Source organism: Pagrus pagrus, assembly GCF_965226575.1.
Source record: "Pagrus pagrus genome assembly, chromosome: 1".
NCBI classification, from domain to species: Eukaryota; Metazoa; Chordata; class Actinopteri; order Spariformes; family Sparidae; genus Pagrus; species Pagrus pagrus.
The window spans coordinates 11,813,800-11,825,883 of NC_140185.1; the positions used below are offsets into that span (position 1 = coordinate 11,813,800).

Below are 12,084 nucleotides of genomic sequence, written 5' to 3' on the forward strand. Positions count from 1 at the left end.
CATTGTTAAAAAATGAAGTTACCTTTCACCTGTGGATGAGGAGCTTCACCTTAACCCTCCATCCACCTTTAACTCACCCCGTATACAAAAAAACTCTCAAACAACCACCACAGTAGGAGTCGATGCCTCGACAAGGGCATGATCCCTTACTGACGTCTCATCCCCAAACACTAGTAATTTGTATTCCACAACTTGCTCTATCAGAGGATTGAACACAGGATCCAGAAGGGGTGGATGGGTTGAGTTTTTGGCTCAATTCCATTTCCAATTTTCCCCCCAACCCCTCATTTTCCAATGCCTGCTTGACACTCAGAACAGACTCACAAGGGGCAGTAGTTTAAATCTCCCCCTAAGACCCTCAATCTCAATGGGGGTTTAAATCCCCCCCTAAGACCCTCAGTCGTTGTTGATGGCATTTATGTAAACAGACTCCAACATGCTGTCTTATTGCTGTATTACCACAATGCCTTTTGGTGCTTTATAGGCTAACATTAGCAACCTGTGCTCCTACCCTGCCAGTCTGCTCTGATATCAGAGGAGCGGAAGCAAGTGCAACAACTTCACTGCTGGACTTATTTTAAATTTCGGGCGTAATATGCCATCAAAAGGGGAAATGCGACACTGAAAGACGTCAAAATACAGGACTGTCATGAACAAATCAGCAATACCAGTGTAACGTAAGCTAGCTAGCTATTTAGCTGCCATAACATCAACAAACTAGAATTGATTATTTTCTGCTTATTATAAAGACAAGGACCAAAATACACTGAAACGACAGAGTTCTCATAACCCTCGGTTTGATGTGTGCCTTTGAAAAACCTGCATTTGGAGGGTATGTAGCTGTTACACTTGACCCTACCACTCCCTCCCTCCCAACAAGAATTAGGGTACCCTACTAAAAAAGAGGGGTAGGGCTAATTGGTGGGGGCAAGAGATGTATATAGATGGGCCTTTGCCTTTTCACCAACTGGGTAACCTTATTCTAGAAATTTCATAACAAAGCGGTTAATAGGTAGATGGTAATTTTATTTTCATGGACTTTATGTACATAACTGTGAAGATGTTTTTCAAACAGACCAAATTATTGCACAACTGGCAGTCTAATGCAGAAAGCCTATCTAGACAGCCCGTCTATATAGATTCACCCCTGTCCACGTGGATTTAATGTGCTTTTCTGTGCGCTAAATTATTCGTTATTACAAGTTATTGTTTGTCATGGGAAATACTTAAAATTAATTTTCCCTGATATAGACAGACATTGAAACTCTGGTGGGTAACTATCACTGTGTAGCCTGTTTCAAGGAAAATATTCCCAAGTAATACATCTGAAATATGCATTTCTTCAGTTTGATCAGCATCACTAATGGGAAATGAATTCAGGCCCCATTTTAATGTTTATTTTTAAAGCATGGACCAATGCCACATAATACCACTTTTAAGTAGTGCAGTGGTCACAAACAACCCCTGAATGAGAGCTGATACATTTGATTAATGTGGTCATAAAAGAGGGGGAAAAATAAATAAATGCACACACACTCATACATCCCGACACAAAAACAGTTTCCAATCCCTCGCCAGACTTTTCTTCATGCCTGTCTTGTTACTGGCATCTCCCCTGACAACTTAAGTCAAATGACTGTCAAAATCATAACACTGTAACATTGTGCTACTCACTGGATAAAACTAAGTAATCCATGTGGAATTGACTGTTAAGCCTCCACATATTTTCATGACTCCAGAGAGTGGACTTTAGAGAAATGTGAAAAACTATGTCTTCTGCCAATTACAGTAAACTCTAAGACTACTGAAGTTAATAAAGCCTCAAAGTGCTACACCATCTTATTGTAATGCTGTGTTCTCCTTTTAGATCAGATTTTTGACCTCTAGCATGTCAAAAATGAGACTGTGTTGAATTATTAAGATCGAAAAAATGTACATGGTTGGATTAAACCAAATAACTGAAAGGTGCCATGTGAAAGAAACAGTTGTTGGGTTTAAACCACCGAGAATAACGACGCAAAATCTCACCAGAGTAAACTGGTATAAAAAGTTCAATAGGTTGCAGCTTAAAGGCTCACATGTTCTCAGGAGTTGGTGGGAAAAGTTAGCATTTTTGTACTTTTGGTTCCCTCATCTTGAAGTCAATACGTTTTTTTAAATAAGGTCTGTGGTTAACACAAGTTACATTTTGTTCAACTACATAAAAACCAGGGCAGTCAGGGCAGTCAAAACCCCACGTGTGAATTAGAAAAGACTTTATGTGTCTTAAAAAGGAGGTTGCGAACAAGTGGCTAAGCAAGACTATAGAAGTTGTCAGGAAAATTAAACCTCATCACGCTGAACACAGTGACTCATCTACTCACTAGTTAAAAACTATTGTAGCTGTTATTTTCCAGTTCGTAGATTGATATATTTGTGGTAATGTGTGTATAGTAAGAAGCTAAGGGATGGTGACATTGTAGGCAAATGTAATGTAGTTTGTTTCTAGCCTTTAGCCAAATTTATGCTGAAAGCATTTATGCTTCATAATCATAAAAGTGGTGTTCATTTGTTCAGATTATCTTGCTGAATAAAATGTGTAATAATAATAAACGTGTGTTAGAACTTAGAAAACATTTAATGTCCTCTGAGAGGCAATTTGTGGTATAGCACAGAATATACAAACACATTAAAAACACATCAGACAAAAAAAACAACAATAGCCTAAGAGCCACCGAGCTTATTTTTCAAAATAATATAAAATGAAAAACCCCATAGGCTTCTTGTCGAGGGAACCAGGGCGATGCAAACTTCTGGGTTAGCCTACAAAAGTATGTCGTCCCTGCCGCTCTCTACAGTGGACAGATAAATGTTAGGTAGTCACAAATATGGCAGCAGTGAGATGTTCCTCTGTGTCTGCTGGATGTATAAGTAAAGTTAGCTATTTTTAACACATTTGCCATAAATAACAACTTCAAAGACCAATGGTCCCCCTATCAGGGATCGGTTTTGTGAGGTTGTTTGTAGTTTCTCTGCCTCCTCATGGCAAAAATAGCTTAATGCACCTTTTAAATTTGCATTATGGATGGGTACAACATGAAACACCTTGGGGGAATAATACTATACCTCTTTCGCTGGATTTACCACTTTCTGATATAAAGTGTTCAACAGAAGACAACTGACAAACAGCTGTTAGAACAAGCGTAATTATACGCCAAGCCTGTTGGGAAAAAGCACAGATGATAAGAGCCTGCCTGCACAACAACTAACAACCACAATTTTATTTAATCTTTGACATGAAACAGATGGAGCTCGAATCGAAATGCTGTCTGTTCAAATTCATTTGTGGTTTGGAGTCATTGTAACCTAGCTGCAACAACAACGGTGACCTGGATTCAATTCAGAGGCTTCATCCACCTGTGTCTTCACTAGAAAGCACTGTATCCATCTTAGTCAGCAGGCTGAGTTTGCACAGGTGTTAGGCTAAGAGTTATCGGGTATGTGTTTGCACCAACAGTGTAAATGAGAGTGTGCATGTTTAATCAAGCACTTAAAACGATATAATGTGTGTTTTAGGACTGTGCCTGTGTGTGTTTGTGTGAATGTTTGAAGTGATGGTGGTCTGCAATAGAGCAGGGAGTGAAGATAAAGACGGTTCGAGAAAAAGCGAGAGACACAAAAAATGAGACAGATCGGGATTTAAGGGTGTTGTTAGAGAGGATTAACTACTTCCACTAATGATAATGTCCTGGCTGCCGGAGCTTCTTTATTCTCAACTTTTGTTCTTTGTCTCATGGAAGTAGTGAGACCTCAATTCCTAACCCTTGAAATAAAACCACAAGCCTTGCAGGAGATGTGACAAGTAACAACACATAAAAGTGCTGTTTGTATGACTCAGTCTAATAATAACAACACTGAGAGCATAAATGTGCATTCAAAGACAACTTTATCTGAAATTCTCTCAATCTAAATATATTTTCTCATCCCAATAGTATCACAGTTTAAAGAAGTGAGTGAGTGCTTGAGCTTGATATATCAGTACTACGAATATGTGACTCCTGACACAAGTTACAACACAAGTTGGCAGAAGCTTGAGTGATGTAAAAGCCATCACAACATTTAATGAATGTTGCTGAGGGTCCCGTTAAATAACTTTTTCATGGGCAGCAGGGTGCGTTGGGAGAGAAATGCCCCCATGACCTTGTTTAAGCCCTGCGGTACCTCAGACTGTGACAGGCTAATTAATGAACTGCTATTTTCACCTATAAAAATATGCTAAGTTGAAGAGAGGGTTGTACGCTTGCGCATGTGGAGTGCTAAATAGCAAGAAGCCTTGGGCTTAATTAATGGACCTTGGTAAATTGTGTGTGTGTGTGTGTGAGTGCAAGTGTGTGTGTATGGGAGTATAGATGCGTTTCCTGTGTTCTGTACTAAAAGAAACGTTCTGCAGGAGATAGGAGTGAGAATAACTTGGCTCCCCGCTGCTTAGCCCAGAGGTACTAACAGATTTGGCTCAATTGCCGTCTGACCCATTTTCCGATATATATGGTCCCTCCCATACATGTGTTGTACTAGGGTCCAATTATGGTAAATGTAGAATAATGTTTAACCTTAAAATGTCCTTACATGGGCCTGCAGAACGCATAAAAAGTAATGAGTACCATAAAAATGAAATGATTCAATTTATTGAAAATCAACCAAACTTGGAACTAATTCAGTCTGAGTGATATGACCTTTAAACACATTGTGCTATCTTTAGGTTATATTGTGATACCCAGTATATATCTTGATAAACTGAAAAATATTCTCAAAAGCACCGGACAACAAAAAATATTTTTATCAATGTTTATGACCAAACACCTCAATATTGATGTTGTGACAATATTGTACGGAAGAGTATTGCTACTTTCAAAAAATGTTTGATAAATAATCATCAATAAAGTGGATACAATGATTAATGGAGACGGCAAGTTAGAACAAGCAGAACAGTCATATCAATTATGTAGTATTCTGAATTTACCAAATATTACGTATCACATAAGGCTAGGGGGTTTTCTATCAAAATAAAAGATGTTCGCCGAGTGTTGTGTGGAAGACCGGGTGGTGAAGGAAGAGAGCCACTGCTCAGCTGAGTCGGCTAGAGAGAGAAAGGTACAGTATAGAGCCTGACCTTCCTGAGAAAGAAAAAACCTCAAGTCACATCGGATTCTGCTATGATCCGGAGGTGTTTACTGACAGGAGGAGAGCTCAGAGATTACTTTTGAACTTTCAGGATAAAAAAAGGAATTAACTTTTCTCCTGTTTATCAACCTGACTGCAGCAGTAATCTGCAGAGGTGACCTCCCTTGTTGGGTGTTTACAAACTTTAACTTGGAATGCTGGCTTAAAATGGAGGGAAAGAGAGAACCGGAGTCTCTGGTGAGTCCTGAATTAACTGAGAGTTGACCTGAACTTTAACACGCTGACACACACCCTTGGTGTGTGCTGTTGGTTCCTAAAGTTTGCTTACAGCTAATGTACAGTAATCTGGCTATTTGGGGGGATAAACACTGCATAAGGCGTGAATACATGAATGGTGTATACACCATTAAACAACCATTGCTGATGAAAATCTATCCAATATGACTCAGGCACAAATATTCACAGATGAGGTAATGTTTTAAAGTTTTGTTTGTGTAAAGTTTATTCCCACCGATTTCCTTATCCTGGAAGTAGCAATGAAGATGCACTGTTATCTTGAGTAAACTTATGGATTTCTCTGGGTTTGAACATTGTTGGAAACATTTGGGATAATGCAAGTACACAACTCAACAAAATATATAACAAATGTCTTGTTTTCATAATTTTATTGCTGAATCCCTACATATTATATCAATAAAACCAGGAAAAGACAACATGTAACGATACGATATCCAAAATCAAAGATAATTTAGTATAGCCTTATATCACGATGATAATATCGGTATATTGCTTAATCAACTAAATGTGTCAGGCTTCCTAACATTCCTCATAATTAATTATTCTTTGCATCCGTGTGAGTATTACAACCTCTGGAAGAGTGTATGATGGATTGAAACAAATGCTTCTTGCAATTTTACTACAAAGAAAACTACCGTGTGTCCCTCTGTTTGTGTGAAGACCAGAAAAGCAGATTGTAACACCATGTAAAAGAAGAAATGCCAATGTGGGAAAATGCATTATCCATCTCAGCAAAAATACCTATTTACCGCTGGCAAATTGCTCTTAAGACTCTGGCTATCATTATTCATCAAGCTAACCTCTGCAACTGACACTTTGCCAGAGAATATATCATCTTTTATTGCATCTCCCCAACAAAACAAAAGCTTGCTTCTTGAATGGAAAAGGATTCAGGACTGTGGCCGAATAACTACGAATCACAGCTATTCTACTTCAATCATCTTCATTGATCACACTGATGTGTTTGAATTTATAAGGGAACTATTTGAGGGACTTAAAACAAACACTACATTTAGAGCTCCTGGTATGATGATCTTTTTCTTTTTGGTGGCGACTCGAGCTGTTTGACAATAAAAGAAGAATAATGAATATCTATTTTGTAATTTCAGGCGAGTATACAGGGCTACTTCTTCAAGCGAGTGGGGCCACGGAACTATATTGATGACAATGTGGTTTGGACTAATAGCCTTTTAAAATGAGCTATTGATCCTTCCTGGTAATTATTTTAAAAGGAACCTTGGAAAGAAAACAACTTTGAGGATTGACTCAAAGTGTGAAGGAGCAGGGAGGGATACACTCACTCATCAGACAGATATCTATACAAAGAAATGCTGACAGATAATGTCTGAGTGAGAAGAAGATAGATTCTCAATTGACTTGAACACAAATCATGTTTGGTAGTCAGTTCAAGAAAGGCTAATAGTGTCTGGGAATGGGGTGGCAAAGACTGGGCGGGTACTTTTGGAATCTGATCTATCTTGTTAAATCAAGTCTAGATTCACTTTCTCACAGATCAAATAGAATTTTCGATGCATCACTCAGCTGAAAGAGACCTCATTAAGCATATCATCATATCGTCACCCAGTGACGTGGGGTGTATTAAAACGCCCACAAAGCTAATCAAAGTTTATTATCAAATACACAGCACGTTGTATGTTTTTGGACTCAATACACTAAATCTTTGTTTTACTAATATGCATATGCAACAGATTGAGTGTGGACGAACTGGTGATTTACTTTAGATTTACTTTTCAATGATAATTTCCCTTTCATGCTTCAGAAACTGTCATTAACTTATTTAAATGTAAACTGACTGTGTGTATTTGCATTTGTAATTTTTTGATGCTGTTGGGAAAATGTGAATGCTCTTCAGATGCAAAGAGTCGAAGTCTTTATGCAAACATGCAAAAGGTGACAAAGATGAAAACACTGTGTTCCTGAGACATCTATTGTAGCAGAAGCTAACACAGAAGCAAGTTTGACTACTTTACCTGGTGATAATATTGGGTCATTCAATACCAACTCACCAAGAAAATTGAGAGCTTATATCATGGATCCTCCTGAATGATGCTTACAGTATAGATGATTTTTCTCATGAAAATTCATGAAAATTAGTTGGTATGGAATGATCCATTTCTGTCCATGGACAGAATTTGTCACCACAATAGCGTCAAAACCTCGTAATATGCAGCCGTGAAACTTTCCAGGTCTGTAGTTGAGATTAAAATGAAGGACGAGTTCAAAGATTGCTGTGGTCCGACCCATGAGCACATCTACAAATGTACTAAGGACTAAGTAGTCATGGGTTGGGTTCTGAAAAATATTGACATTCAGATGCATTGTGACCAATTGTGATGTGTTTCTCCGTCATGCGATGAGACCAGGTTTTGGATGATGTATTCATTTTCAAGATGTGACTGAAGAAAAACATTGTAATTTGTTAATAAACATTAAAGCCATTAAGAGCGCCCTAGGTCTTCATGGGTTAAACTGTAAGCACAACTGTGTGAAATTTAAGATCTGAGCTATGATGAAAAATTCATAAAAAGTCTTACCTTCCACTCCACTTATACACTTGACACGGTCGCGGACCTCCACATTGTATCCCTCAAATGACATGAAGACTCCGTCGGGGTGGTAGGGCTCACGCTGCGTGTAAACCTTTGAGTAGCTGTGCTGGAACTCAAACCGGTCGTAGCCGTCGTACTGCACTACTTTGCCGTACACCTCAAAGTATTTTTCCATCCAGCTGAAAGGCAAGTAGACCTCTCCACCCTCTCGCCGGCCTTTGATAGTAGATTCATCGTTGATCAAGCAGTCGATTTCTTCGTACTTGATCCCGCTGACAACCCCAACAACAGGTGGGGGCTCTGGAGGTTGTGGAGGGTGTTGTTGGCTGCTAATGCTTGCATCCCCCACCTTTGGACTCGGAGCCACCAAGGCGGCTCGGGGCAGGAAGCGAAGGGAGGTGTCACTTGAGCAGCGGTTCCATAGCAACACAGTGATGAGTGTGAAGAGGGCACAGATGACAATAAGGGTCTTGTAGTTGACCCGAGCAGCCAGGCAGCGCATGGTCACAACTTGCCTGCATGACACAAACACAAGGGATCCATTAGAAGAATGTATGATAGATGATTTGTCGAGAACCGTCAGGCCAATAACAAGTCATCTGGTTTCGACATGGGAAGAAATTTACACCCTACAACTGCAGCACTGTGGACTGGCAGCCTGCAGTGAAATACTACTGAATTGCTTTCTTTTTAAAGAGCAAAGGCTCAGCTGAAAAATGTGCAAATCTAAATGCAGTGACATAAATTCAGTGTTTAACATAAGGTCAAATCAGCCACTCAAGAGACCTGATTACAGAGAGAACTTTACTGTGAACTGTATTAACCTGGTTACTGTAAAATCTGAATTTATATGCAGCAGGTCAGTAATACAACTTCTCCTTTCCTTCTGACAAGGAGCCACGGCTTCACAAGATATCCTTCATCTGTCAGTGCAGTGAGGACAGGCTGTGTGTGCACAGAGCAGTTTGACAAATAGTCAAATGTTTTGCAGTGGAAGCAGACTAATCTAGAGGCTCCTTAGTATCAGTGTGACTTTGAATACAATTATTTCAAAACAAGGATGCATTGCTATGTGTAATGATCTTCTTTTCCTTTTTTTAAACCACAGCATTTATGTTGAAAGAGTCCCTGTCTGAAGACTTTGTCACGCACAAGTGTATATTTAAAAAGCTGATTAGACACACGACCAAGACATCAGCTTTCTAAAGGAGATCTCTGGCTGTACAAAATCTTTAATCACCAACAGAAACTGGGTTTCTTGTTTACATGGTGTTTACAAAAGTATCAGCGGTGGAGAAAGCTGACTGTAACCTGGTTACTTAGGTGTATGTAAAATGACACTAAGATTAATTTTCTACCCCAGTGAAAAGTCAATGGATTCCTATCAACCAATTACATACATTAAATAAGGTAATCAGGACTGTAGATTCTGAAAACAGAGCAACTGCTAGCCTGGCTCTATCTAGAGGTAACGAAATCGGCCTACCCAGAGCCTCTAAGGACCATTAATTAACATGTTATATCTTTTAATTTTTAGAAAAACAAGTTGGAAAAAATAACAATTTGTTCTTTTATTGTTCTTCTTTTATTTGTTTGATTATTTCTCAGCTAGACCAAGAGCAGAGCCTCGAGGAAGTCACAGCTCCTGGCTAAGAAATAATCATGCATATAACCCACCTTAAACCAGACATTTTCATTTTCATATCTATGAAAAGCCTAACCAAAGGAAATGTAACTTTTTAATTAGTGAGCTTTGGGAAGATAGTCTGGTAGGCACATTTTGAATTTTGGACACAGCCAGTCTAGCTGTTTCCCCCCATTTCTTGTCTTTATATTAACCTTTGCTAAATGGCAAGCAAGAAATGTACCACTCTTGACCACAGAACTGTGGTCAACTTTTGTTACTGAAGATCTTTGACTTGCTCACAGCAATGAATTCAATAGCAGGTCAACAGCACTGAGATTGCACAAACTTCCGTGTTATTTATAGCTCTGCTGATTGCCACATTCTGTATGAATGACCTCAAACAATGCACCGAACGAATCAGGCATTTTTACAAATGCCAGCAGAAATCAATAGAGATACTGGAGTTCTCCTCCTCCACACTAATTACAGCTTACTGCTCATAGAATTTACTATTGCAGTGACGACAGAGTTGGGTCGTCTGATGAGAGACGGAGGAGAGGAGGAAAATCATTACTCCCCAAGATCCTTTCAATATCGCAGCTTAAACTAGACACTACTAAAGGTCAGCTCAATTAACGTGCAGTAATTGGGCAATAGCAAAGTGCTCCAGCATTGCAGTCAAACTACAGTGTTTGCAGCTTCTTGAACAAAGTAGATGTCTTGGATGACCCTTCCAGAGTGCTTTAACAGGCAAATGTTGAGAGAGTGCAAGTTGCAGAAATGAAGAATAGCCTCCCTATAAATAAAGACAGCAAAATTCTGAAAGCCAAACACTGAATATAGGCTCTGCCTGTGTAATAAAGGGGTTGAGATGTGTCTACTCAATAGACGCAGGCCATCTTTCTATCTAACAAACAAATGAATCATTTTGTTCCATGAGAAAAGTTTTAGAAACTTTTTGCTGTTTTCTTCCAGTCAGAGGGGAAGAAAGGCTTTGGTGCATCACTGCACCTGATAAATTATTGCCACACATAAAAACTATCATTGATATTTAGAGAAATGTCAGCCTGGCGCAGTGATGAAAGATTGGGCCGACGGGAGCTCTGACAATACTGAGGCGGAAGGCCTGCGGACTGCACCCTGAAAGATAAGTAGGGCCGGCCCTGTCGGGGAACAGACTATAAATAATTGGCTCTTTTTATAGTGATTCGTCACTCGTGTTGAGTTCTGGCTCAAGGTGGATAGACATGGGCTTAAGCACTACAGCATGGAGAGCATCCTAATGCCTCACGCCGACTGCAAGACGATTCGTCTAAAGCCATGTCCCATTTCATGAGCGTGATTTAAACCCTGATGCAGCAACATCAAGCAGACTGGAAGAGGAGATAATGTCACAGGTGAGCAAATTACAGGACAGAGTTTGTTTACGGATCAGAAATGACAAATGTTTTGATTCAGGTGATGTCATACTCCGTCTCAACCACATCAGACAAACAAATAAGCATTTGCTTTGCGATTGAAAGTAGCTCCGGAAAGACGGACATTTCTTGGAAAAAACAAGAGAAAGAGAAAAAGAAAAAGAGGGCAGAGATAGAAGACTGTGAAGTGAGGAGATCTTAACTAACCAGAAACTGAAACTTTATTTGCTCTAAAAAGAGTAGCAGATGAAACTCTGCAACATTAAAATGAATGATGAAATGACACACTTTTGAAATTTTACTTGTCAGAGAGTGATACGAGGCGAGGCTTCTTGCGATTATCAAGTATGTGACAGAACTCACTCAAGACACAGTTATGGAACTAGAAATAGAAAATGGGGGGTAATCTCCTAGTTTTATTTACCTAAACTCCAACCGTCATGGACCACAGAGGTTGGATATCTGAATATCATTTTTTCTTTGTAGTCTAGGTATGAGGACTTGTTTATAAGATCTGGATGGACCTTGGTGTAATCCACTGGTTATCAGCTCCACTCAGGAAGTGTTAGATATAATCCCTCTGATAATAACATGGTTTTGATCTGGAAGAAAAACTACACCGACATAAAAATATGTCAACTGGACAGGAGGTGGAAGACAATCCTATCGGAGGATAAAAGTCCTCCATGCTTGACAGATTAATGAAAATGACACTGGAAGACAAAAGCAGCTTTTCAGTGTGCAACAATGTGCTCCCAGTGTCCTGCCTCAGGAAACTGAAAAGTGCCTGAAATAACAGACAGAGAATTTTTCGACTTTTTATATGATGGTATCATTCTTCATGAATACATATAACTGGTCAAACTTGGCACTTGGAAGGCTTTGGCATACTTTTACTTACTGTTTTACAAACCACAAGGTCTGTCATTTTTGTAAGGAAATACACAATTATCAACAACAGAAATCCAAACACTGTAGTCATTATTCAATACAGCAGCTCTCGGCTCTGCCA

General features: G+C 39.3%; 1 protein-coding gene across 1 annotated transcript in view; it reads right to left on the minus strand.

Moving 5' to 3' along the window:
• The window catches only part of glceb (glucuronic acid epimerase b), a 68,787-nt gene that overhangs the window by 19,750 nt on the left and 36,953 nt on the right, over window positions 1-12,084 (minus strand). The window contains exon 3 of the mRNA XM_084353274.1: window positions 8,013-8,542. Within this exon, the coding sequence (XP_084209400.1) occupies window positions 8,013-8,529 (517 nt within the window). The 5' untranslated portion in view covers window positions 8,530-8,542. The remainder of the gene's footprint in view (window positions 1-8,012; window positions 8,543-12,084) is intronic.